The sequence below is a fragment of the Marmota flaviventris genome, chromosome 7 (genome assembly GCF_047511675.1).
Source record: "Marmota flaviventris isolate mMarFla1 chromosome 7, mMarFla1.hap1, whole genome shotgun sequence".
In the NCBI taxonomy this organism is placed as follows: Eukaryota; Metazoa; Chordata; class Mammalia; order Rodentia; family Sciuridae; genus Marmota; species Marmota flaviventris.
The window spans coordinates 144,702,316-144,728,986 of record NC_092504.1 but is presented as its reverse complement, the minus strand read 5'-3'; the positions used below and the strand labels follow the sequence as shown (position 1 = coordinate 144,728,986).

At 50.4% G+C, this 26,671-nt stretch overlaps 1 protein-coding gene across 1 annotated transcript in view; it reads left to right on the top strand.

Moving 5' to 3' along the window:
- Positions 1-26,338, top strand: part of Usp53 (ubiquitin specific peptidase 53) — a 54,269-nt gene extending 27,931 nt beyond the window's left edge. The window contains exons 5-16 of the mRNA XM_027952329.2: positions 545-658; positions 729-811; positions 2,804-2,909; positions 3,372-3,518; positions 4,222-4,371; positions 5,765-5,927; positions 7,093-7,248; positions 8,325-8,471; positions 9,502-10,216; positions 11,147-11,223; positions 21,631-21,727; positions 23,369-26,338. Of these exons, the coding sequence (XP_027808130.2) occupies positions 545-658; positions 729-811; positions 2,804-2,909; positions 3,372-3,518; positions 4,222-4,371; positions 5,765-5,927; positions 7,093-7,248; positions 8,325-8,471; positions 9,502-10,216; positions 11,147-11,223; positions 21,631-21,727; positions 23,369-24,257 (2,844 nt within the window). The 3' untranslated portion in view covers positions 24,258-26,338. The remainder of the gene's footprint in view (positions 1-544; positions 659-728; positions 812-2,803; positions 2,910-3,371; positions 3,519-4,221; positions 4,372-5,764; positions 5,928-7,092; positions 7,249-8,324; positions 8,472-9,501; positions 10,217-11,146; positions 11,224-21,630; positions 21,728-23,368) is intronic.
- Positions 26,339-26,671: the final 333 nt, after the last annotated feature.

Below are 26,671 nucleotides of genomic sequence, written 5' to 3'. Positions count from 1 at the left end.
TTTTACTTTCTTTTAAGTGAAGTTTACTCATACATGCTCATCAAAATTCATAGTGTCCAGAAATCAGGGCTTCAATAATTGAACAGTTTCAGATGTCTTGGGGCAGAGGAGGGAGATGTGGGCTCACCCAGGTACAGTTAAGAGAGTGAATGCACGTGGTCAGTTTCTCAGGATTCCTGTGAGTGGGTGTCCCTCTCCACCATCAGTGTTTCAGGCTGTATCCGCTGGCCAGTGGGTCCAAGCAGGATTTTTAAAAGCTCCTGAGTTTCTACAGGTGAAGAAACCAGGAGCAGAGACTGCAGCGTTTTCTAATATTAAATCCAGGTCAGCCGCCAAGGGTCACTGCAGGTTGGCTCTGGAAGGACTTTGAGATCTTTGCTTGTGAGACTTCTCCTGTTACTTTTCCCCCCGGGTATTGGGGAGTTGATTTGTGAGGAACACGGAACTGACTGTCCCAGCTCCCGTGTCACACTGGACGGTTCAGCAAGAGTGAGGTTTTGCAGTGCTCCTGCAAGGGCAGCCCGAATGTCTGTTTTTGAATTAGGAGAACATCCTGGAGCGGATCCACTTCCACCTGGTGCCGAGCAGAGACGCAGACATGTGCACCTCCAGGTCCTGCATAGCCCACCAGAAGTTCGCCATGACCCTGTATGAGCAGGTGAGGCAGCAGCTGCCCTTCGGGGGCCCTCGCCTGGTCACTCATGGACTAACCTGTGTGTCACCCCTAGTGCGTGTGCCGCAGCTGTGGAGCCTCTTCAGATCCTCTGCCTTTCACGGAGTTCGTGCGGTACATCTCCACCACAGCCCTCTGGTAAGAGCCTGGCAGCCGTGCCTGCTAGCGCCCGGTATTGATTCTGTAAGTCACGGTGTGTGGACTGCTGTCCAAGTGATGGCTGCTGTGCAGCTGGGGTTAGAGCACCTCTCCTCAGTGCTTCCTCCAGCCTCTTGTGGGTGGTTACCCTACCCAGACTGCGTGGGACCAGATGTTTGGATTTCAGAGTTTGAACTGTCTGATGTACATCGTGAGCATCTGGGAGAGGGACCCAGTCTAAACAACAGATCCCATTCATGTCCATATACCTCTTGCACAGCCCGAGTGGTTCTACAAGTGTTCTCCAGTGCCTGAGCTGCAACTGTGCCCTGTCGTGTGAGGTCAGGCCTGGAGTTTTCTGTTGGTGGCACTATGTCACTGCTCAAGAAGCGTTGGAGTTTGGAGCATTTCAAATTCTGGATTTTCAGATTAGGGTGCTCAGCCTGTGTGTGTCAGTGACATGCGCAAAATATTACTCAAAAAACTCTGTTTATATTTCTAGCAAGGTCTTGGGACTGTGAAGGGAGATAAAATGGCAAACTCTGGTCAGCGGAGTGCAGACAGTGTCTTATTCCCCTTCCTGAGGGAGGGAAAATGGGTGCCAGAGCGTCCTCACCCAGGGCATCTGGGGCCTCAGCCTTGTCACCAGCCTCTGCCTGCTGCTCTTCGACTTGTCTAAGGATCAAACACTGGTTACAGAGGTGGCCGATGACCCTGGGAACTATCTGCCCTTTCCCAGGTTTCTGAGAGCCCAGGTGCTGTGTGGTGGAAAGTGAAGAGACTCAGAAGGTGGTAGCAGAAGCTTCTGTGGGGCAGGTGTAGCCAGTCAGGGCACCGGCCAGGCCTGGGCAGCGTGAGCACAGGCCCTTTGCTCCCACCTGAACTCGCAGCTCTGCAGTGTCTCTCGGAGGGCATCCTGTTGAGTGTCTCACATGCACCCACGAGCAGGGCTGGGAGCTCTGGTGGGGCAGCAGGCTCTGAGGTCTGGTTGGTCGCAGTGGGTGGTCAGTCCACTGTCAGTGTGCACGCAAAACTGAATGGCATTGGAGTGGGGAGAGACCAGGAACTAAAGGCTGCAAAATCTTACTCTGCTTCTAAAACGGCACAACCCCAAGCAGCAACTAGATACGGAGACCCCATCAGTGGTCCCACTGGCTCTCAGACTCGGAGCCCACTTACGCCTGTGCTTGTTTAGAGCGCCTCTCTAGTTGGGAGTGAGTAGTGGACGTGGACTGTGTGTGCTCGCCACATGCCAGGCTGTGTGTGAGTTGTTGATTTTGATCTCAACAGCAGCAGAAGTGGGCAACTGGGGTTGATCTGGCAAGAGCTTGAGTCAGGATGGAAAGCTGGTCTGCCGCTGCACAGCGACCTCAGGAGTGTGTGGTGGGCCCCTGCTCCTGGAGGGCGCTGAGGTCCAGCCGTTCAAGCCCCATGAGCTGTTGGCTGTGCAGAACAGGACTCTGGGATGGAGAGCAGGTGGACAGTGCTGCCTTCGCGTCCCTCTGAGCATGTTAGAGAGCTGTTCTGGTGTTCACCTCCCCATGTGAGGAGTGACTCTGGGGAGGTGAGTGGCGACACCCTTACCCACATGGGGGGCCTGTGGGCTCCGTCAGTGTGACCAGCCTCCCCAAGGGAGCCAAAGCCAGGCAGGTGGTGACTCTGCCTTCTTCTGAGGGTTCTGTGCAGTTGGTGTCCTTGTCTCTGGGACTGGGGCCCAGAGCCTGTCCTGAGATCTTGCTCTCTTGTTGGGCCCAGCATCTGGGCCCTGTGGGGGGCCCAACTTCACGCCCATGCCCACCTGACCTGGCTTTTCATCACGCACCTGCTGCAGTTTCCACCACGTGGAGATTCACGTGAGGTTGATTGTCCAGGCTCGGCCCTGGTGAGGTAGGGAAGCGGCTGCACCTGGGCCAGCTGCGTGATGTTCCTGGGTCACGTACTGATCTGTTTTCAGTCCACAGGCCACATTGGGACTGCTGCTTTTTTTTGTAGCAATGAAGTTGAGAGAATGCTGGAGAGGCACGAACGCTTCAGGCCTGAAATGTTTGCGGAACTGCTGCAAGCAGCCAACACAGCCGGCGACTACAGGAAGTGCCCCGTGAGCAGGCTCTGGGTGTGGGCCCCGAGCAGGGTCAGCTGAGGGGTGCAAGTCGCATGCTGGCTCCACACAGGAGCCATTGTCCTAGCTCTGTTTCTTTTAAAAACTTGTATTGTGGTCAAGAGATTTAAAGCAGCACATGCCATTCAATTTTTTTGGAAGTTCTGGGATTTAGCACTTGAGTTTAAAGAGGTTTCTCTTCTTTCTTTGAATAGACATGATAAATGATATTCTTTTCTCATCTAATATTGGTACTAGCTTTTACCTGCTTTCTTTAGGCTACATTCTTGTTTTAACACATCTACAAAAACACCAAAGAATATTTTGATTTGAAGTAAACTTCCTTTTTAATCAGTTATTAGAAGAGATCAGCAATTTCTCAGGGAAAAAAATGAGTTCAGATGGTCTTTATATAACGTAAATTGCATAATTTCAAAACTTGCCTTTTGTGTTTTTCTTTAGAGTAATTGTGGCCAAAAAATAAAAATCCGCCGTGTTTTAATGAACTGCCCAGAGATTGTCACGATCGGTTTGGTCTGGGACTCAGAGCATTCAGACCTGACTGAGGACGTCGTCCGGAACCTAGCAACACACCTCTATCTTCCTGGGGTAGTGTACCTGTGTTCCTTCTTTTCCCTTTTATTTTAAATTCCTCTAAACACCTTCGTGTGTTGTGATACACATAGTTTTGCTTTTTAGAACCTAGATTCTTTTAAAGAAAATACTGATATTTCTGGGTAGTGTGGCACAGACAGATCTCGTTGGCTCAGGTGAGAGGATGTTTTTCTCACAAAGCTCAGAATGGCTTTCAGTTGCAGACCAAACTCCGTCATGCCTTTTGCCCTGAATGACAGTGACAGTGTGGTTTCATCCATAGTCAGTGTTTACCTGGAAAAGGCTTTAAGATATAAGATTCAGGGCTGGGGATTTGGCTCAAGCGGTAGCGTGCTCGCCTGGCATGCGTGCCGCCCGGGTTTGATCCTCAGCACCACATACAAACAAAAAATAAATATTAAAAATTCTCTCTCTCTCTCTTAAAAAAAAAAAGATGTAAGATCCACCTGTAACACTGATCTCTTGATATGCTTCACTGTTATTCTCTTAATATATTGTAGCTGGTTTATGTTACAGTTAAGATTTTAGACAGGTGTACTTCAGGAAATACTTTGACATCTGTTCACGTGTGTGGTTTGCCGGGAGTGCGATGGAGCTCTCGGTCTGCACAAACCACCTGCACTTGATGGAGCACAGTCTCCACAGACTCATGAGTCTTAGGACTTAGCGGTGAACGTGCCAACCGGTTTCTCAACAGCTGTTCTACAGGGTCACTGACGAGAGTGCCCGGAGCAGTGAGCTGCACCTGGTGGGCCTGATCTGCTACGCCAGCCGGCACTACTGTGCCTTCGCCTTCCACACCAAGAGCTCCAAGTGGGTGTTCTTTGATGATGCGAATGTGAAAGAGGTGAGGCTTTCACTAGCTGGGAGAACTATTTTGAGAGTTCTTTTTAGGAATAAGTGACATAACTATACGAAATGATGGAATCATCACATGAAGTGATAGTGAAACCGGGTTTGAGATGAAACCAGATTCTCTGCCTCTGCGGGCGAGCGGCTCTGCCCGAGCCGCGGCCTCTGTGGCTGAAAGCTCTTTGGTGTTGGCAGCCAGTCCCAGCAGGAAATGCCTGCTGGCGCCAGCTCCACCGGCCACAGCCAGCAGAGCCGGACTCTTCTCCACGACAGTGTTGGGCTGTGCCTGTTGGGATTGAAGCAGACCCCAGTAGTCTATCACCAGTTTCTTTTTGGATTCTTGTCTCCTAGAATTCAAAGAATGAAATCTATAGACAATGAAAGAAAGGATTTATTTAAAGTGAGAAGGAAAAAGCCTGGCTGGGCCCGAGGGGGCCATCTGACAGCAGATTACCACTTAAGTGCACTAGTCTAGGGGCTTGTATAGCCACTGGGTAGGGGCACTGATCTGTGCTAATCAGGTATTGGAAGATACCAAGGCTGTTGATCAAGATCTACACTGATCAGGGATTAGAAAAGTGTTAAGGCTGTTGGTAAAAATCGTTTCCAGTTGGATTGTCGTCTTACTAATAAGCTGGAGAAATTCTTTATTCTCTACACCAGTTCTTTATTAGGTTTTTATTGCTTATTTTAAAGCTTAGCAGTGTGTCTTTGCAAGAGCAGAAGTTATTGATTAATTTTAACAAAGTCCATTTTGTTAAAATTTTCTTCTACCGTTCATTTGGTTCTAATCTTTGCTGTCCACATGTTGTGAAGATTTTCTCGATATTTTTTTCTGGACGCTTTGTAGTTGGAGTTGGTTTTTCCTTGGGGCCGTGGGCCAGAGCTCTTCTCCCCTGGCTGGCTGTCCAGCTTCCAGCCCCGTTTGTGGAGCAGACCTGCTTCTGTTTCTCCACCGAGTGGCCTTGAATCCTTGTCAAGTCAGTCAGCCTGACTTACAGTGTCAAATATGCGAGGATGCCAGTCAACCCTGAAAATGTTACTTATTCCATATATTTGAGGATGTATTTTATTTCCCATCCAGGAAATAAAAGAGATACAGCAGCAATGATTAAAAAAAAAAAAAAAAGATCAGCCACTTACGTGGAAATCTTTTTAAACTTTAATACACCTCTTCAGATAGAAAGCCTATCGAGTCACCCCGTCAAATTCCAGAGGAACAGGCGTGACACCCTCTGTGTGTCGTCCTTGCAGGATGCTGGTTGGTATGCCAAGGGGCTGCTGGCTCGGAACGCCTGCAGTGCTCTTGAGATGCTTGTCCAGTCCTGCTCCGTGCACTCACTGACCACGGGCCTTCCTTTTGTTTCTGTCCCTTGCGCTCTGCCAAGGTTGGAGCTAGGTGGAAAGACGTGGTCTCCAAATGCACCCGGGGTCACTTCCAGCCGCTGCTCTTGTTTTACGCCAACCCAGACGGCACGGCAGTTTCCACTGAAGATGCGCTCAGGCAGGTGGTCACCTGGTCACATTACAAATCTGTTGCAGAAAATATGGGTAATTCTTTTAAAAAACTTTTTGGTGTTTTTCTATTATCAGAATCAACTAGGAATATTTACACTGGATATAAGTGAACATTGAGCCCGGGTATAGTGACCTCTTTTATGACCCCAGCTACTCAGAAGGCCGAGGCAGGAGGATCGTGGGTTCAAGCCAGTCTCAGCAACTTAGCAAGGTTCTGTAGTCAATATAAAATTAAAAACGGCAGGTGGAGGCTGTGGATGAGGCTCCATGGTAGAGCATCCCTGGCTTCAGTCCCCAGTGCCTGTGTGTGTGTGGGTGGGGGGGAATAACTTGAAAACTGAGTTTCAGTGATGGGGTTCAGGGCCTTCTAGCGTGCTCTGTTCATTTTTACTATTCTTATTTACAGTGCTAGGGCCGGAACCCAGGGCCTTACGTGCCAGGCAGGGCTCTGCCACTGGCCACACGCAGCCCTTTGTTAGCCTTTAGAAGGAGCCTTTGTGTGTCATTGGTCCCATAGCACATTTAGGGGTTACTACTCTCTGGTGGCTCTGGAACACCTAGGGGTCACCCACCATCCATAAGTGGCCCTAGGTCACCTGTAGGGTCACCCACCATCCCCTGTCAGTGACCCCTGAGCAACTATAGGTCACCCACCATCTCCTGTCAATGGCCCTAGGCACTTGCAGGGTCACCCATACTCCCTTTAGTGGCCCCAGGGCTACTGTAGGGTCACCCACCATCATCAGTGGCACCTGGAGGATCACCTGCTCTCCTGGTCACAGGTGCCTAGGCTGCCTCGCTGGTCGCGCCTCCTAGTGGTGAATATTGAGCTTTCTGTTGATTTGGTAGACTGGGCCTAGGGCCCTTCAGAGTGTGGAGCAGAGAAGTGTGAAGTAGTTCTGCCCTCAGTGCTGACAGTGTCTGCAGGAGTGAGCAGGCAGCTGGGCACGGGGGCGCATGCCTGTATCCCAGTGGCTCAGGAGACCGAGGCAGGAGGATCATGAGTTCAAAGCCAGCCTAAACAAAAGTGAGGTAGTAAGCTACCTAAATAAAATACAAAATAGGGCTGGGGATGTGGCTCAGTGGTGGAGCGCCTCTGAGTTCAGTCCCTGGTACCCACCCCCCAAAAAAGTGATGCCAGCATCTTTTCTCCTGATGCAAAGGAAGAAAATGATACATTTTTGTTTCTCTTTTTAAGGATGTGAAAAGTCTACAATTCGTAAGTCAGCTAGTTGCAAAGAAAATGAGTGTACCGATCACGGTCACGGAGAACTGAGAGGAGGTCAGAACCCTCAGAGTGAGGTGTCGTCATTTAATCGGAGCCCTGTTCAAGCAAGCGGAGGGAGAGGAGCAGGTACGTATGTGGTGGCCCCTCTCCTCTGGTTTCCCCCATCCTTCTCACCGAGTTCCTGAGACATGGTGATTGGTGCTCAGCTGGCCTTCGTGGCCCGGGAGAGACTGGCGGGTAGACTCCAGGCTGGGCCAGCTAAGACTGGCAAGTTGCTGGACAGCTGTGACTGGGCCCTCCTCAGGCCCAGGCCCAGACAGTGGTATCCCAGGCCCTCAGGTGCTGTTGGCGAGTGCAGCCGAGGGGCGGGGTGCGCATCACTCTGCCTGTGTTCACTCCCGCTTGTCGTCATCCATGATTTTGATTCCCACAAGGCACGTCTTGCAATTTTCGTCCCAAGTAAAACGTCTGGCAAGCTGCTGCTGCTGCTGCTGCTGTACTATGTGTAGTTAGGATTTAGAAATAGGAAAACCGAGTCCTGTGGACGTTCAGGGGGACTTAGGAGCAGCTTCTAAACATGCTGATGAAATCAAGTCTGCCAGTGCCTGTGGCCCTTCAGCTAGGAAGGGGCACCTGGAGTCCTCCGTGGGTGGCCCTGGGAGCCCTTACCCGCAGCACAGCCTGGGTCCCCCCCAACCCTTTCTCCGTGGTCAGGATGGTGTGGTCTTCGTGTCTTTTGGTTCTCCTAGGGCACCTCCGTTAGCCGCGTGTGCTGAAGCAGCCAAGCGTGGTGCACGCTCTGTTCTCGAGCTGTATGAAGGTGGACTCGCTTCTGATTTCTCAGGCTCCATTTCCTTAACTGAGATGGGGATAGTGACTCTGCCCATTTCAGAAAATGCAGAGAGCAAGACCTGCAGAGCCGTGCCCACTAGCGGGGGCCAGGCGGTCACCTGTGTCCTTATTATTTTGATGGCACGTTTCTTTTTTCTTTTCACTCACTCCAGGGTCTCTCTAAGAAGTGTTGAAAGAAACTGTCTCCAGAGGTCAGGAGTAGTCAGCAAGTGTGTAGTCAGGCCGAAAATGAGTTCATTGTGTACTCGAGGTGGTGGTTTTAAATATAGGATCAGCGATTTTAGCTGAATGTCTACTTTTGTTGAACAGTTTGAAAATGATGTGTCACTGTAGGAATGTTTCTTTTGCAGTTAAGCTAAGCCATGGTGATCAAAGGGAAAAGGTAAAAGACCTCTCCAGAGAATGTGCTCTGAGAGCCGTCCAGCAGAGGAGCTTGCTTTCTGCCCAGTGGAAAGCTCTCGAGCAGGCACAGAGGAAGGACACGGCCCGGCACCGAGGTGAGTCCAGAGTGTGCGCTTCCCTTGAAGGCACTGCCCGAAGTCTCGTTCTGAAATGGAATTCTGCAGCTTCGGGACGGCAGTCGACCTGTGCCTGTGTGCACGTCTTGTGTGTCGCTGTGTTTCTCAGCACGAGTTCTTCAGTACACCTGTACCCAGAAGGCCCACTCAAGCCTAAGCTGGGACTGAGTGTTCCGGTTCCGATGTTTTAGCCTTTCGTGGTGAATGTGCTCCCTCAGGTGGCACGTGAGACTGCGAGGGGTTACACAGGGACAGCTCTGACCCTCCCTGTGTTCACCGCCTTCACCTCTCACGGGCTGCTCTTTGGCTTTGTGCTCTTCCTTCTGCACGTGGCGTCCTTGAGCTGCTGCTGACAGACGCACACAGGTGCTCTCCTGCCGCCTTGTGTGCTGCTCACTGAGTGTGGCACCTGGGGAGTCGCCGTGGCAGCTCTGCCCGGCCTGGTGGGCGGCCACAGCTGCACTGCCCCCTGGACCCCACGGCCTGCACACTGGCCTGAGCTCCGTCTCCGCTCACAGCAGCAGCAGCAGCAGCAGCTTGCCAGATGTCTGGGGCTTGGCAGTGTGTGAGATGGAAAGTATTAGGACTTTTGTTGATTGTGAGATATTTTTTTAAAAAACTTCTTTGTGATCCGCCTTGTGGCCTTTTTTTTTTAGTTTAGTTTAGTTTTTAGTTGTAGAAGGACACAATACCTTCGCTTTATTTATTTATTTTTATGTGGTGCTGAGGATCGAACCCAGGGCCTCACACGTGCTAGGTGAGCGCTCTACCTCTGAGCCACAACCCCAGCCCTTGTGGGCCATTTTAAAAGTCCATCTCTTTTATAAGTGCTTCTCAGTGAGCATGAATGAGCACTGATGAAGTCCTTGAATCTCACAGCAGATTGTGACTGACTGCCGTCCTCCTGCTGACCACCTAGCATTTCTTTTTGAAGGGTCCTCGGCTTGTGACTGCAGCATTGCCGTGTGGGGAGGGCCATTCATGTCTTTGACTGTGGTCACTTTTTAAGGTATGTCTGACGAGGATCTCTCACATGTCAAGCCTGGGTCACCACCTGCCTCCAGTGACTTCAGGCGACAGGGCAGCGCTCAGCTCTGCCACAGTCAAGGGAAGGAGCCCTGTAGACAGGAGCGAGCGGCCTCTCAGAGTCGAGCTGCTGGGCAGACAGTGAGTCCCAGCAAGCCCCAGGCGCCTGTTCCAGGAGAGAGAAGAGCCAGCAAGGTCAGCGGTGCTGGGTGTGGCCCAGACAGCAGCCAGAGCTCTCGGGACAGACATGGTGGCCGGAGCCGGGGCCGAGGGTGGAGGCCCCTGAGGGAGGCCCTGAATGTGGACAGCGTTTTCAGTGACAGTGGGAAGAGGCAGCACAGCCCACGGCGCAAGGCGGACATCAGCCATGGACCCCAGGGGGGCCAGGAGCAGACCTGTGGCAGTTGGTCCAAGCAGAGCACAGAGCAGAAAGGGCTGGTGACCATCTTCGAGGACGAAGGGAAGCTGGAGACGGGAAGCAGAAGCTCCCTGGACTCTGGCGGGAAGGGAGCAGAGAGCAGGGCAGGCCCTGTGGAGCGCGGGGTTCCTGGTGACGGCTGGCAGGTGCAGAGGACCGAGTCTGGGTATGAAAGCAGCGACCACGTCAGCAACGGGTCTGCCAGCCTGGACGCGGCAGCTGCCGACGGGGGTGGCCCAGCAGTGGCCAGCGGTGCTGCCGCTGAAGCAGGGACTTGCAGGTAACAGACCCGGGGGCTCCCTCCACCCTCTTCTGTCCCTGGTGTGAGGCCATTTGTTGGGGGTCAGTTAAGCATAACAGCAGCTGAGCATAGAGAACGTGGCTTGGCTCTTCTTGCACACTGAGGACCCGGGGCTTTGGTAGGTAGTTACCGACTCCAGAAATAAGAACTGTTTATTTTTAGGAAATTTGAAAAGTATGGAAATGTACCAGGGCTTCCATCCCTGTTCCTTGTGAGTTTCTTCTGTGGGTCTTGCCTGGGTTATTTTTGTTTGGGGGGTGTTTTTAGTTATAGATGGGTACCTTTATTTATTTATTTATTTATTTATTTTTGTGGTGCTGAGGATCGAACCCAGAGCCTCACACATGTTGGGCGAGTGCTCTGCCACTGAGCCACAACCCCAGCTCCCTGGGTTATTAAGTCGAAGCTTTAATTCTGAAGTCTGCGAGCCTTGTTATCTCATCTCTAACACAGCTCAGAGCTGGGCTGTTCTTGCTGTCAGACTAGTTCCGGAAGAGTCGTCTCCTTACCACTGTGACAGGACGCGGCTCTGCTCGACGCCTGGGTTTCATAGAATTCAGCAGCTTGGGTTTTATTAAAAGAATTATTTCTGTAAGGAGTTAAGGACGCTTTGCATGGGGAGTGATTTTATTAGACCTCTCAGGAGAGGTGGCCAGATGGGTGGGAGGAGGGGACGTGCAGCCTCGCCTCTGCAGCAGGGGCTCCTGAGTCTGCTTCCGCGCCCCATCTCCTGCTAGAGGCTGAGGGTGATCCCAGCCTTGGCGCCTGCTGAGGTGTGGGTTGGATGGAGCACCCTGGGCCCTGACATAGCGCGGGGAATGGGACTTCACCATGCTCCTTCCTTCCCTTCCTTTAGATCAAACCAGGGTCCACAGTAACCCCGTGTTCCACACGTGTTTTGTTTTCTAGTGACCAGATCACGAGGAGCAGCCCACAGGCAGGGCATGCGGACTGTACCTCCCATCAGAGCAAACGGCACGCAGAAGGTGAGTGTTGTTTAGTCTGTGAGAGTTGCAGTAAGACGTGATTAGTTAATGTTTTCTGTTACCATGTACCTAAAAGGAAATCCTATATGGTCATAAAAATTATTTTAAAATAAGTTTGAAATATCAATCATGCCTTTTTTATAAGTTTATGTATCACGTTGTAATAGGAGCAAAAAGGAGACTCGACCTTCTTACATGTACGTGGTCTGTTGCTGTGGTTTTCACACCTGTGGCCCAGACGTGGCTCTGGCTTTCAGTCTCTGCAGCTGGTAACCCAGTGTCCTCCGCTGGCGGCTCCCTGGCTGTGCTTGTCAGCACATCTCTGTGCCTCCTAAGCAGCTGGCTCAGGCATGAAATGCTCAACTCTCTTCCCTGGTGGCAGCTGCACTGGGCTCCTGTGTGGGGGGCCCTGGGAACCTTGCTGTGGTCCTGGCCCCATCTCCCAGGCTGGACTGGCCATGGCAGGAATGCCCCTGAGCAGCCTCTGCCACCTGACCCTTCCTCGAGGGGGCATGTTTCTGTGTTTGCCAAGGGGAAGCTCATGATCCTCTGGTTTAAGGGCTGTGGCCTAAGGACTGTTGGTCTTTCTGATTTACCATCCCCCGTTTCTCAAAATAGCAGGCATGTGAGACAGGCAGAGTGTCCAGGTCTCCCCTGGAGTAAGGATAAAGAGGGTAGGCAGGGCCAGCAGGGCGGGGTTGAAGGCTGTCAGAGCAGGAGCAGGAACAGCTGCTGCAGGCAGAAGATGGGGGGGGGGGTCGGCAGCTGGGTCAGGCACACGGTGAGGCTGCTGGAGAGCTCAGGTGTTGACCGTCCTTGGCGTGGTGTGGCTTCCTGGGCAGCGCTGGGTCCAGGCTCATGGGGGCCGGTGGAGGAGGTGCCGTGTGGAGAGCCAGCTCCCGTCCAGGAATGCCTCTCTCCGCTCACGTCCCACTGGCGAGTCTCACAGGCAGCCTGGGCATCAGGATGGAGGGCAGAAAGTGCAGGTTCATGGCCGCGTGAAGGCCAGCCGGGGCGGCGGCAGCAGCTCCAGTGAGGGGTAAGGGGACATGGGGACAAGGCTGGTGGCAGCTTCAGGGCGAGCGAGATTGGGAACAGTGAGCAGTGGTGGGCGTCTGTGTGGGTGGCCTGTGGGCTGGGAACGGATCCTGGAATGCTGGCAGCTGTGGGATGGCCTTGGGCCCAGCACTGCCTGAGCTGCAGAGGACATGCCTCAAGGTTCAGAACTTAGGAGGGGCAGGCTTCCCACAGAAGCAGACAGCTGTGGACAGTGTGTGGTGAAGGCCGCGCCTTAGCCCTCCCTACTGTTTCTGTGGCGGGGTTTCCCCAGGTTGAGCGCGATGACTCCTTAAATCATCTTGCTTTCACCATGTGGATATCATCAGAGGAAACCCGTAGTCAAGGTGCTGTAGGGACAGACGAGGCCAGGCACCGAAGGTGTCAGAAACAGTTTTATTTGGCTGCAGCAGGCTCAGAGGGCACAGCTTTTGCTGTAATCAATCAATCCCCTGAACCCCGAGTTGAGGGAGTTTCAGAGTTTCATACCCAGTGTGCAAGGGGAGGGGCTCAGGAGTCCACAGTCTGCAGAAGTTCACAGCTTTTCTTTCACTGTTCTGGGCACGTTAACCCTTCAAGGACCACACCTGAGAAGGGGAGAGCTGCTTCCCCTCTCTTCCCTCCCCTGCCAGCTGTCACCAGGGAGCCCACTTGTAACTTATCTTAAAACTGTAGACACCTCTGTGAAGCCCAGCTCAAGGCCAGAGGCCCTCTTTGCACACTTCTTCAACTAGTAAGGGGTGTCCAGCACCTGGAGTGCTGGTGTCATCTCGGCCAGTGGCCAAGTAAACAGGGCGACACGAAAATAGGAAGGTTGTCTACATTGGGCTCTTTTGCTGACAGTCCTAAAATCAGCTGGGCGAAGATTTCTGGAGAGGCCCAGTTAAGGCTTTTCAGTGGAGAAAGGGGGAGCCACTTCAAAGGCAGTGACCGTCCATGTGACGGCCTCCCGGGTGCAGCTCTGATAGCAGTCTCCCAGTCTCACGAAACGGCAGGATCCTGCTGCTCGGGCTACACCCTGCAGATGGCAGCACTGCCTGCTGGTCCTGGCCTGCACCTCCCTAGCCACTCTCTGTCCCCATGAGCCAGACACAGTTCTGTGACCGTGTGTCTATCACTGTCGTCCCCCTGAGGCAGATGCACTTCTGAGTGACCGTGTGTTAATCACTGGCTGTCCCTGTGAGGCAGATACACTTCTGAGTGACCATGTGCCAATCACTGGCTGTCTTCGTGAGGCAGACGTGCTTCTGAGTGACTGTGTCATCCAGTGTTTTTTTATTTCACTGCAAGTAAGTCTGCTGTCATTAGCCATTTCTGGAATCAGTCTTTTTTTTTTAATACCTTTATTTTACTTATTTATTTTTATGTGATGCTAAGGATCGAACCCAGGGTCTCATGTGTGTGAGGCAAGCGCTCTACCGCTGAGCCCCAGCCTCAGCCCTGGAATCAGTCTTTCTGGACTGGAAGTCCCCTGGGGGCAGCAGGAGACCACAAAGTCAAGGAGCCTTGCGAGTGTCTGTCTTTTATGTTTTCTGTGACGTTACACAGCTTTAGTATTAGAGTGCCCGTGGTGGTGGAGAAGTGGAGTCCGTAGTGTTGCCCAGTGAGTACTGCATGTTTTCACAGTGCGGCTGTCACATCACCTCTGCAGCCTGCGCAGGTGTGGGCTCTTCTCTGCCCGCCCAGGTGTGGGCTCTTCTCTGCCCGCCCAGGTGTGGGCTCTTCTCTGCCCGCCCAGGTGTGGGCTCTTCTCTGCCCGCCCAGGTGTGGGCTCTGCTCTGCCCGCGCAGGTGTGGGCTCTGCTCAGCCCATGCCAGTGGATTCTGCTTAGACCCTTCTCGTGCTGCCTGGAGCCGTAGCAATGCTTGAACTTCCCACAGCGCATGTGAGATATTTTAGCCTCTCTTTTAAAATGAGTTTCTAGTGGAAAGAATTTCAGGTGCCTTGACCTACAAGAAGGAGAAGGATGGAAGGATGAGGAGATAGCATGTTAGGAAGCAGCAGGTCAGGGAGCCCTCCTGTGCTTGCAGAGGGCCGTATGTTGGCACACACCAGCTGGCTGGCACATTTGGGTGTCTTGGGGGACGGCAGGGGCTCTGGGGAACCAGGCTGGCTGGGCGGGCGCTGCAGTTCACTGGGTGGGCCGGCAGGCCTCCAGGCAGGACACTGGCATGCCCTGACCTTCACCCCAGGAGAGACTGCCTGGTGGAGACGTTGGCGAGGCGATGTGCATCCCAGCGGAGAGCTGTGTCCACAGCAGCGAGTTGGGAGGCTTCAGCACTTGTGCCGTTTGCTTTTGTGACAGTCATAACAGCGTGAGTGACTGGAGGGAAGCAAGCCTCGTGGGGCGCTCCAAAGCTGGTTCCACCTGCCACATGGTGATACAGGAAGAGGAAGGTGGGAGGCCGTGGCCTAGGTAGGCTGATCCCACGAGGCAGTTAGGAACCTGCTCTGGAGGTCGGGAGGGCTTGGGGGTCGTGGCAGGGCCATAGCTGGGGCACTCGGCAGAGCTGGAAAGTGTGGGGCAACCCAGACAGTGTGGGAGGCTGGGCATTGCTGAGGAGGAGGCGAGCATCTGCAGCGCCCACCGTGGGGGCCAGAAGGTCCAGGAGCGCACGGGAGAGGGAACTTCTCCGGAAAAATCCCATACGGAGGCTGGTGGAGAGCGGGCTGCAGGTCTGCGTGGCCTTGGAGGGGAATTCCCTGTGGGGCAGCAGGAGCCGTGGAGGCACATCAGACGTGGAAGTAGCTGAGGCAGAACGGACGTGTGGCCGTGAGCCCGTGGTGTGTGGTTCAGGCAAAAATGTGAAGTATTCACGTTAGGTGATTCTGGGTAAAAAAACAGGTTTCCGTCATGCTGGTTTTCATCGTTAGACTTTTGTGAACTTTTGAGCTACTCCCAAACAAAAAGTTAAAGGAAAAAAGAGATTACAGTAAAATTAAAAGGAGATAAAAGGGAAGAAGTGGGTTTTGTTTGTCAAACCTTTGCTCTGCGTTGCAAAGAGACGGTCCTAGAGAAGCTCTGTCCGACGCCTAGGCGAGGCGCCAGGCTGGGTTCACATGGGGAGGCCAGGCACCAAGAGTGCGGAAGAGAGGGAAGGAAGCACAGATGTGGAGGAGGAGAGAAGGGGAGAGGGCCGAGGCACAGCAGAGCAGTGCGGAGTTACAGCGCTTACTGTAGCTCGCGAGTGCTTAGGGTTTGTAGTCGTAATGTGAAACTAATAATTGCCACTGTATTCTGAAATATCACTGTCCAAGAGTGAAGCTTGCATTATCCAGACTGAAGTTAGGTGTTACTGCTCAGAGACCTTTTAACTTATAAACTCATCTTTTTAGATAAAAGATACCTTTTGATTTCTTGAGTATTGTGCTGTAGAATTGTTTTGAATGCAGTTTCAAGGTAGCATTAGTTAGAGCCCCCGTCTTAACACTGAAGAATCTTCTGGCCTGGTGTTTCGATCAGATTCTCTGGGTTTGCAGGGCAGAACAACGTGTTGATGTTAAGCCGCTGGGATTCTGAAGGCACTGCTCTTGGAGCACACCTGCCAGAGCCCTACAGCCATCAGTGCCTCCTGCTGCCCACTGTGCTGTTACCTTGGTAAAATTAAGTCATCATTTGTAAGGATTTGTAATTTTCTTTTTAAAAAATTTTATTACATATTGATAAATTATAGTGCTTTATATTTATTGGGTACAAAATTATTTGGGGTTTCCTAGTACAACGTAAAATGCTCAAACCAGGCTCCATAACTTCTTAGCTTGTTTCTTTTTTTGTGGTATTAGGGATTGAACCGTGGTGCTTTACCACTGAGCTACATCCCCAGCCCTTTTTATTTTGTGACAGAGTGTCAGTAAGTTGCCAAGACGGGTCTCAAACTTGTGATACTCTTACCTCAGCCTCCCAAGTAGCTGGTATTGCAGATGTACAACGCCACACCCAGCTTCAGTTTATTTCTTGTCAATTCTTCCAGGATTTAATTTCAGAGTCTGATCATAATCAAGTGCAGATTTGCTGCATCAAGTAATTTTTATATCTTTTAGTCAATTATATGTAAACTGCATTTGAATTTTGAGGGACTGCGTTTTTTAAGGTGCCCAGAGGACCAACTTAGGGATCACAGAGCATCTAAGGTAAAGTTCCCTGTCACGTGTGAAAGGATGACCACTGCTCTGCAGCCCCGGGTTTGCTCTGTTTGCCCGGCCAGCGCAGATGGAGGGTCTCAAGTGGTCAGCCTGGGGAGGGCTGCTGAAGGCACAGGAAGGCAGGTCTGCACAGAAGGGCTGCAGTTGCTTGGTGGTCAGCTGATGCTGGCCACATGGCACCTGCTTATGTCTATGCCCGTTATCTGATGCCAGACCAGCCGCCGGGTGTCAGTAGAACATGTCAAGAGCCACCTTGTGGGCATGCATGCAGCAGGCACTGCTGGGCTGGGGTGTGGTCTGGGCTTGCGCTGCTGCCCACTGTGTAGCCATGGTCACGACCTCCCTGCCGCGGCTCCGTCTGCCTAGCAGGACCCTCGTGAGGCAGGCTTCAGGACAGCCCGACAGTCAGCCAGAAGAGCATTCTCAGGCCCTTTGGCTTCTGGGTCTCTTGGCACTGTGAAAGAGGATTGGTGACCGCAGAGGACTTTTGTTTCTGTGGATTAGGTCATTAGTATTTGCTCTGTGAGACATTAGGAAATACATGTGGAGAAGGATAAAGCTGTTACATGCTGACGTAAATAACATTTCAAGTGGAAAATAACTGTTTCCAAGGAAACACTACCAGTGAGATGACTGGGGTTGATTGGCAGTCTTCCGCCCCCGAGACACCTGGCATGACCACTGCGTCTGCTGCTGCTCACGCCTGCTGTAGCCGTCACCTGCTCTGGTGCTCATCTGTCCACACATGGGTGGGAAGACAGTGGTTCTTGGTTTGCAGCACGCCACCACAGGCAGTGCCCTCCAGACTGGCTCAGAGGGCTCTGGACCCACAGGAGGTGACTCTGATGCTGCAGCTCAGTGACAGATGCTGGCCTCCCTGACACCCTGGAGGCCATTCTGCTGCACAGCTTCCAGCCTCTGTGTCGTCCCCTGAGAAACCCGTCTTGCCAGGCCACGCTAGTCTGCCGGTGCCAGTGCTGTTCACTGAACGGTCTTTTCAGAACCCCGTTGGTTAATGTCACCACAGCTACCAGGCACAGTTGGTAAGCCCTGGAAATTGCTGTGTCCCCACTGTTAAAAAGGCAGTCTGACTTTCCTCCAGAGGCTCGAGTCGTCGCTGCGGTGAACTGCAGCAGCCCTTTCCTTTAGGTGGCATGTTCGCTTCCTTCATTTTCAAGAGCATTTCTGCAGAACCCAAGTCTGAGTGCCCAGTTTGTCTGCACCTCCTGGGGTAGAAGTGGGTTCCATGGAGAAACCTGCTGGGTGCAGCTCACTGCTCAAACTGTCCCATGAGTGCTGTTCCTGAAACAGCCGTCATGTCAAGATAGGCACCAAGGGCACTTCGTGCAAGCCCACCGTGCTGGCACGCCTGTGATGCTGTGGCTCAGGAGGCACAGGCAACAGGAGCAAGGTTCAAGGCCAGCCTGGGCTACCCCGTGAGGCCCCATCTCAAAACAAAACACTGGGGATGTGGCTCCGTGGTAGAGCATGCATGCTTGGGTCCAAACCCCAGCACCAGAAAAGAGAAGCAAAAAAAAAAAAAAGCGCTTTATGTATGCTTCCTTCTTCCATGCACCCAAATAATTCAAAACATATAGATTAACTAATAGAATGAAGCATTTTGTCGTGCTTCGTTAAACGTGCTTCAATGAGACTGGCTTTTTGAAGACCACAAGTGTGTGGCTGTGAAGGCCACAGTCCCTGCTGCTGGGACTCGCTCCTCTCTCACGCTGGCAGCCTTGTCTGACTGGTGTGCTCTGCCAGTGTGAATGTCAGCGCGCTTGGAGACAGCTGGCCTCTTGGGGGCAGAGTGAGAGCAGTTGGACTGCGTAGCCTGGGAGGGGGGTCCTGGCAGCCCTCGTGGCCACACTTTGGAAACTCCTGCATTGGGTGATGTGACACTTGGTACATCCTATACCTTCTGAAAATTGTACTAATGTTGTAGGAACATGGCTCACTCTGCAGTCTCTGGGTTTGGTTTCCAAGACAGGTGAGTGGTGTGGCACTCACAAATTTATCACACTCCAAAGTTACTTCTGTGTTGCTTTTATACCCTGGTTCAGGCAATTTTTCTGTCCGTGAACGGTAGCTGCAGGTCCCTCCTGCTTAGCAAATGAAGGAGTTGATTCTCATATATGAAGCCTTTGCTGTCCCAGAAACTGGGATGCTAGTGTTATAGTTAAAGCTTCGTCCCAGGGTTTCATAAACCGACTTCCAGACCACTCACATCAGAAAAACAGAGCCCCGTTACCCTAGTTACAGAACAATGCCCCATTAGGTAGTTGCTAATGTTAAAGGTTTCTATAAGAAAAGGAAAAGAAATCTTGCTCCAGGCCTGACCCTTGTAGTTGGCATGGTTGTTTTACAGGATGAAGCCATAAAACAAAATGGAGTCACATTTGCTCCTACTATCACACTAGTAGGTGAAACTCCTAAAAAATCCAGATGTTTCCGCTCCCTTCATCTGTACCCCATGAAACAGTCCTTAGTTCCCACAAGTGTGATGGGTCGGATCTACTTCACCTATGACAAGGAAATTAGTTTCATTTAGATGTATTAAAATCATTTTTCGAGAGCTGTTTTGAAGCACTATTTTGTAGAGCGAGGTCTTGATGTGGGTAGTGTTTTCCTCTGGGCATTGACCTTCTGTGGACCCTCCTCCAGGGCCCTGCAAGGGCAACAGCAGCAGGGTGGCTCCTGTGGGAGGCCCTGGTCCTAGAAGCTGTGGTTAAAAAGGAGGCCGCACGCAGGTGAAATGATGGGTTCTGAATCTGAAACCTCACGGCCTACCAGGCTTGGATTCACGAGTCCAACTGCATATGATTCTCTTGTGACTTTATTGAAACTCATGTCTAACTGGTTTGGTGCCTGTTGCCCATCAGAGCTGGGGCCTCAGGGTTCCTTGGTGGCCGTGAGATCTTGGATCGCTCCTTAGCCTGGCTAAGCCTCTGATTCCTCATGTGCAAAACTTCTAGGATTCCTTCATAAGGTTGCTGTAGATATTAAGTAACATAAACTAACAGGGGTGACTGCCAGCGTCTCGTTGGGGGGTTCTTCTTCCTGCCAAGAAAGGTGTAAGCCGCCTGCAAACTTAGAAGTCTAAAATGATTAGAGAGGAACAAAACACAGAGTCAGAAAGTATCAACAAAAGCGGAGCCCCTGATGCGTCCCATCCACCCGAGAGCTGTGATGCGGCGGGTTACCGGTGACTCCCGTGCTGGAGTCTGACTTTAGAGAAGCACGCGGAGGCAAGCATATAAAGCAGGGTTTATTTAAAAAGGGGAAACAGACTTCTCCAGGGAGGGAGAAGGGGGCCATAGCTGGTGTCCTGGTGTCCCAGGAGGCGAGGTGTTCGCCCTTGTTGTATGTCCTAGGCGTCTTTTCTTCTCCTGCCTTTTCTCCCTTATCTTTCTCCTTCCTGCCTCCGTGACTAGGCCCAGGAATGCCCAGTGGGATGGCCAAAGGTGAGAAACAGGTGGGCCGAAAGGGGAAGGGCAGGGTGGACCGCCCAGGACACTAACAACCTGGGGGCATTCCTGGGGCAGGCGACCTTAGCTACCGGCTGGACGGTGGAGGGTGGAGGAAGGGCCCTGAAGGAGTAACATCTCAACCCCTGGGCAAAACTGGCCTGACTCACCTGAGCTGACCTGATTTTCCTGTCTATACGACCGATTCTGGCTTCAAGTGGAACTAGACTAAGGAAAGAGGCTCCTAGGGCTGATGGAAGCTGCTCATCCCAGGCGGGGATGAGGCTTCTGGGCCCAGTCTCCTGTGTGGTGTCTTGCAGTCAGCGGGTTGATTGGCCTCTTGGCCGTCACACCTGTGAGACAGGCAAGGGGGGCAGCGACCAAAGGAGGCAGGTTTAAAAAGAGCCCTGAAGGAGGCTTTACTTGAGACTCATCCCCGGGTGGAATTCAGTCAGACCGACAGAGTGGTCAGGGAAGGGCCTAAGGAGAAACTGTGTGGGATTTAATGGGGCTCATGGCAGGAAGGGAAGAGCTGGGGACAGGAAAAGGGATTTTTAGGGTCCCTTGTCCCACGGGAGTTGGGCAGGGGAACTGGCTGAACTCCAGGATTGGCGTGAGTCAGGATAGAGATTCACTGTGTGTCTGGGGAAATGGCCAAAGAAAATGTTTACTGGTCATTCCCAGACACCAGATGTCTCTATCCACTAGGCTTTGGTGTGCGGTGACCCACACGCAACCCGTGGACAGCTGGTGACTAGTAGCTCCTGGGTGCTGGGGTATCTCTCTGTAGTCATAGCTCCGTCCCACCCTGTAATTCACTGACCCTCCCCAGAATCTGTGAAGCAGTTAAAGTGTGTTATCATCCGTTCCATAAAGGAGGAAACCGTGGATGAGGAAGAGGCTTGTGTAAAGCTACCAGCCCATAATCAGAGGATTCATAGTGAGCCGGGTCACCTGACCTCAGCACTGTTGGGGTGGGGTGGGAGGCTCCCCAGAGCGCCTGCGAATGCAGGGGTGCTCAGAGGAAGGGGCTGTGAGAGCTGGCGCCTGATCAGTGCAGGCCAGCGTTGACCCACTGGGTGGTGGCCGTGGGCAGGTGGGGCCCGGCTGTAGAGGGGGTCATGGGGGCATCTCCCTGAGGGGAGCAGTGCTGCCCCATCACACCCTGCTTCTGAGACCCACTGCCTCGCCTGGGGCACAGAGCCGTGCACTGGCCGAGGAGGACTAAATGTCCGGGAGTGGGTGCTACCAGGAGCCTCCCTCCTCCTGAGCTGCTCTTGTTGGGCATTTTGTTCACAGTGATGCAAAGCTGACTGACGGCACTTCCTCAGTAAAGATCCTGTAAGGGAACACAGAGTTCCACGTGACCCAGCAGGAATACCCTCCAGCGCAGGGATCACTGATATCGCAGAAAGGAGTTAGTTCAGAAAAGGGGTGATGCTTTCAGTTAAGTCTCCAAGAATTCATTTTTGTTTGTTTTTAAATTAGAAGAGAATTGCCTGGTTTACACAAAAACTTGACATAAGTATAAATGGGATAGGGCTGGGGATGTGGCTCAAGTGGTGGCGCGCTCGCCTGGCATGCGCGAGGCACAGGTTCGATCCTCAGCACCACATGAAAATAAAGATATTGTGTCCACCTAAAACTAAAAAATAAATATTAAATAAATAAATACATGGGATGATTTCTATAAGACCATGTAAATAATTTTGTTTTCCTCTTTTTCCCTCTCTCAACCCAGGTTTTAGAAGAGAACATAAGGACTTGGAAGCAGGCTGTAAATCCCGTGAGCTCCACCCAGGACCACATCTGCAAGTAAAAAGTCATTTGGTGAAAAGGTGATGCTGACGCTTGGGAATGCCAAGCCCTTTCCTCGCGGATGCCCGTGGTATAGGGATTCTTCGTTCATCAGGAAGGCATAGATCTGCCTTTCTCCCCTAGAACAGTGGGACTCACCGGAGGGTTTGTACCCGTGGGCGGCGGGCCTGCAAGGTGCCAGGAGCAGCACGTCACTGTTCTGACATGGTGTTCTTGTGAGGAGGGGCACAGTGGCCCCTCACGGCCAGGGCAGGAGGGTACAGGATCCCACCCAGTGAGTGCCCAGAACCTCACAGAGCACCAAGCTCTCCCTCCACACACTGCGCTTCTCTTGCATATACCGGGCGCTTGTCATGCCCCCATGGCTGTGACTTTGTTAGAGATGTGACAGCAAAACCAGCACGACTTTGTTTCCTTCGAGATTGTACAGAAGAGTCTAGATCATGGCAACCTCAGACTGATTTCCCTGAAGGAGACGTCCTGCTCCCTCCCGTGGCCAGCGCCTTGCTGAGCTTCAGAGCCCACGTGTACCTGCACCGAGGCAGACCGAGTGCTCCGGGCACTGAGGCACTGAGGCTGAGCAGACTGGGCAGGCCGGCCCGGGGTCTTCACGCTGCTCACTCAGGGGTGTGCGGTTTAGAACTCACAGGTCATTTATTTTAGGAATATTCTAGTCAGTGTTTTCAGACTGACGTCAACCGTGGAGGAGGGGGAACTGCTGTATCTTACAAATGAGAAAATTTGAGGTTGACATTAAGTAATCTGCTCAAAGCAGTGGAGCTGAGATTTGATAACTGCATCTACCTAGCCATTCCTCTCTAGTTCAGTTCTATGAATTCATAGGAAAAATTCATAGGAGAAATCATGAAACAAATAATTTGCAGCATAGCCGGGTGCGGTGGCCCACGCCTATAATCCCAGTGGTTTGGGAGGCTGAGGCAGGAGGATCATGAGTTCAAAGCCAGCCTCAGAAAAAGTGAGGTGCTAAGCAACTCAGTGAGACCCTGTCTCTAAATAAAATACAAAATAGGGGTGGAATGTGGCTCAGTGGCCAAGTGCCCCTGAGTTCAATCCCAGCTACCAAAAAAAAAAAAATCTGAAACATACGATTTATCTCCACCTTAGGAATTAGCTATTACTTTATCAAAGATAATTTTGATTAAGTTAAATTAATTATTCACCATCCTTAAAGTGTTGATATAAGATCTTAAACATCTTCATCCCTGTTGCCTTTCAGTATTAGAAAGGGGCGAGAACAATGTAGAGTATTGAATTGTCTGTAGCATTTTCCGTAAGTTCTGTGCTGTATTTCATCACTGATAAATGTAATTTCAGTGAAATGAACTTTAAAGTACATTTCTAACGGTGAGAAATGTGATTTGCGGGTGGAAGTGCAGCTCAGTCGCAAAGTACCTACCCAGGGCCCTGGGTTCTGTTCTAGCACCACACAAAAAGAGAAGAGAAGAAATATGAATCTGGTAATGATGAGCATTTCTGGTGAGCATTAGCATATTGTGGGTGGCATAATATTTCCCATTTCTATTGTGTTGCAAAAATAATATAAACCATGCATTGGAAAAACCCAAATAGAGAAATGTTTATTCCCTAGTTTCACCTATTGCATAAGGTGTTTCAGCTTTGCTTTTATCTTTGTATGTTAGGCCACATGCCCGTGAAACCAGTGGAAACTGCCTTCCTTCACCTGGCCCCCAAATACTCAAGGACCACACTGAGCACACCCACCAGTCAGGTCATCGGGAATCTGAAAAACCGAATGGAGGCCGCTTGTCTGAGTGGCTTAGTAGAGAACATTCTGAGAGGGCAGCTTTGCCCTTTCACCTCGGTGACAGTTCGCCTGGAAAGAGAGTGAACAGTAGTGAAGTGGCCTCCCCGTCTTCATCCTGTTCTGCACGTTCCAGGGCTGTCGGCCCAAAGCCGGATGCTGTTCCGCAGCAGACCAGGATAGAGCCATGCTACTATGAGAACTCTCCTTCCACGGGACATGTGGCTCAGCCAGCCTGCCGATGTGATGGTTGCCAGGGGCCAGAACTTCTTTGTCAGCTTCTGCCACCCGCATTGCCGCCAAAGAAACATGCTGTTACTAGTGTGCCACAGTCGGAGAGGAGTGAGTCTGTGCCTGACGTCAGACTTTCAGGGGTGTTCAGTGGTCCCCCGAGGCCAAGCGCAGTGTCAGAGCCAGGTTCAGAACTCAGTACACATGCGGACCACCTGAGATGCAGAGAGACCCTTCAAGTGAAGATGCGCACGGGCAGCAGAGCCCCCTGCCTGTTCAACACTGCAGCTTGTGGGTTTCCGGCAAACTCAACTACAGTTGCTGATGCACTCTGCCAGCCAGAACTGGACTCTAGTTCTCCGTGCCCAAGTGAGACCGTCTCATTAACTACCTATTTTTCAGTTGACAGCTGCATGACTGATACGTACAGACTGAAATACCATCAGAGGCCCAAGCTCTGCTTTCCAGAGAAGACTGGCTCTTGTCACAGCCGTTCACCAACTCAGAGTGATAGAAGCGTAGGACCTGTCACATGATGGCCTTGGCCCACCCTGTCCTTCCACAAGTCCAGCATGCACTGTAGCAGGTACATGATGGAGTCCACCAGCTTATTCTTAGAGGCCATGAAGATATTCCTAGTGACCAAGAAAATCAAATCTGTGGCATTTTAAAAATCATATATATACATACACACACACAAATGAATATAATGTTAAAATGTTTTGCTCTATAATGATCAATTATTGGATATTTTGGAAATTCACTTTGAATATCGTGGCATGCCTTGAAAAATAGCAAGTCAGGGAATATATAATACTATTTGCCATATATAACAGTTGAATAAAAATTAGATTTGTCCCCGTCTAACATGGCTAGTAGACCCATAGTATCAAACTGACCAGTTCCACGGGAACTGCCCGTCTGCATGCCAGCAGCACATGGGTTGTCAGGTCAAAGCAGAGTCTGCCTTTAAGAGCACTTTTTGATGGTAGCCTAAAGGTTTCATCAGTTTGTTCCCGATTTCTTCCACACCTGGGCCCTTCAAGTGTCTTAAAAAAAAAAAAGACCTTGAGTTTTGTAGAATCTTGGGGAAAATTGCCTTAATGATTAACACTTTTTAAAATTTCAAGGTCAGGACTAATTTTTCTCCTTAGAACATATATCTTCAGAGTATCTGGCTAACGTAAATAGGCCTTTAACCATTATATGTGTTCGTAAATATTAGCCACGAGCTGAGAAGTCAAAAGTGTGAACTTAAGTATATCTATTTATCTTGTTACTTTTTTTTTTTTCTTTCTGATTTTACGTGAAATGTGAAAGACTTTTATTTTGGTTACATTTGCTTTGGGCTGCTAATAACCAATGTTAGGAATTAACCTTGAGTCCTCTTAATTGGGACTGTCAAACTGCCCAAGTTCTCTCTGCTCCAGTCTTACACTCCTAGGTTGTCAACTCATTTTACTACGCAGGCTTCCAGGTTAACGTTGTCTTCCATATAGAGGGTTTAATTTTAATGAAATGGGTATCTAATTTGGGCACCCTTCCAAAAATTTTTTCTTTCTCAAATCATTTTACCCCGGCTACCTTCATGGAGAGGGCTTTCTTTAAAAATCATAGGGATTTTCATATGGTGAACTTAGGAGCGAGAACAACTCCCTTATCTCCTTAGTTGTCAGTTTATTTTATACTAAGCTGATAACCTGATTGGGATTGAGAATAGTTTTATAGTGTCTATTCCAGAGAATTGAGAATTTATAATTCAGTAAACTAATAAGTTTAATATCTTGTCCAATTCCATAAATTGTGTTAAATTTTTCCAAAATGTTAAGTGGTTAAAATGAATACTTTTAGATAATTGATTATAAAAGCTAACCCTAGCCCTTTGACTTTGGCCACCAAGACTGTCTTCTGCCTATAGAGAACTTCTCACCATCCTTTTTTACCTTTTTATATGCTCTCAATTTAGAAATAGTTGAATATCAACTCAAATTTTTATCATCTTTTAAGAAAACTTAAGTTTTTATAATGGAAGGTTTGTAAGTAATGTAAGGTTTATAGAACTGTATCTGAAATGTCAGTGTTTTTCATTGCTGCTTTGATAATGTAAAGTACTAAAGATGGGGGCTTCAAGTATTTTTTAATAGCTTTCAAAAACTGTGGGCTCGTATTAACTTCTATTTGGTCAAGATGTTCAGTTTGAAATATATTAACTGAAACATTTACACTAATTTCTGATTTTATAAGTTAAATGTACCTTTTCAACATCCGGTTTAGTTGCAAACATTAAATAGCAGTATCCAATTTTGCCTTTTAACCTACTATTCATTTTTTAAGAAACTTCCCCATTTGGTACTAAACAAATCAGAAACCATTTGGTTTTGTTGATTCAGCACTCCAAGTAGATTCAAAACATACATACTATCTAATCATTCCCCTGTAAAGTCTCTACTTCTGAGGTGCCTGTTAATATTTTTATAGATATTTTCATGTTATAACTTTTTATAATACAGGCAAGCATTATTGAAATGTTTAAAATACTTGTCTTCAGAATTATATTTTCATGTAAAATCATTTTCTTTTGGTTCAAAAGTTTTTAAGATAAAGTGTTTTAAGTTAACATGGTTGAATTTTGCATTGGTGAATTGTCTCTCCCCACTCCCCTTCCCGTGCGTCCTGTTTAAGGGAAATGGAAGTCAATTTAAAGTTCAAGGGTGCTTGGAATCACTGCTCATGTCACCCCAGGTGTTCCTGATTAAACCTGTCCAGTCTAGAGTGTAGTGCCAGAGCGACAGCAGACTTCCTAGAGCCAGGCAGTGAAGGACAGAGGCTCTGGGTAGCAGCTGGTCTCACTGTGCAGCCCGGGGCTCCTGCAGTGACAGGGAGCACAGATGGCATGCACAGGGAAGGGCATGCTGCTCTAATAAGCCCCAACCCTGGAATTGGATTGCTG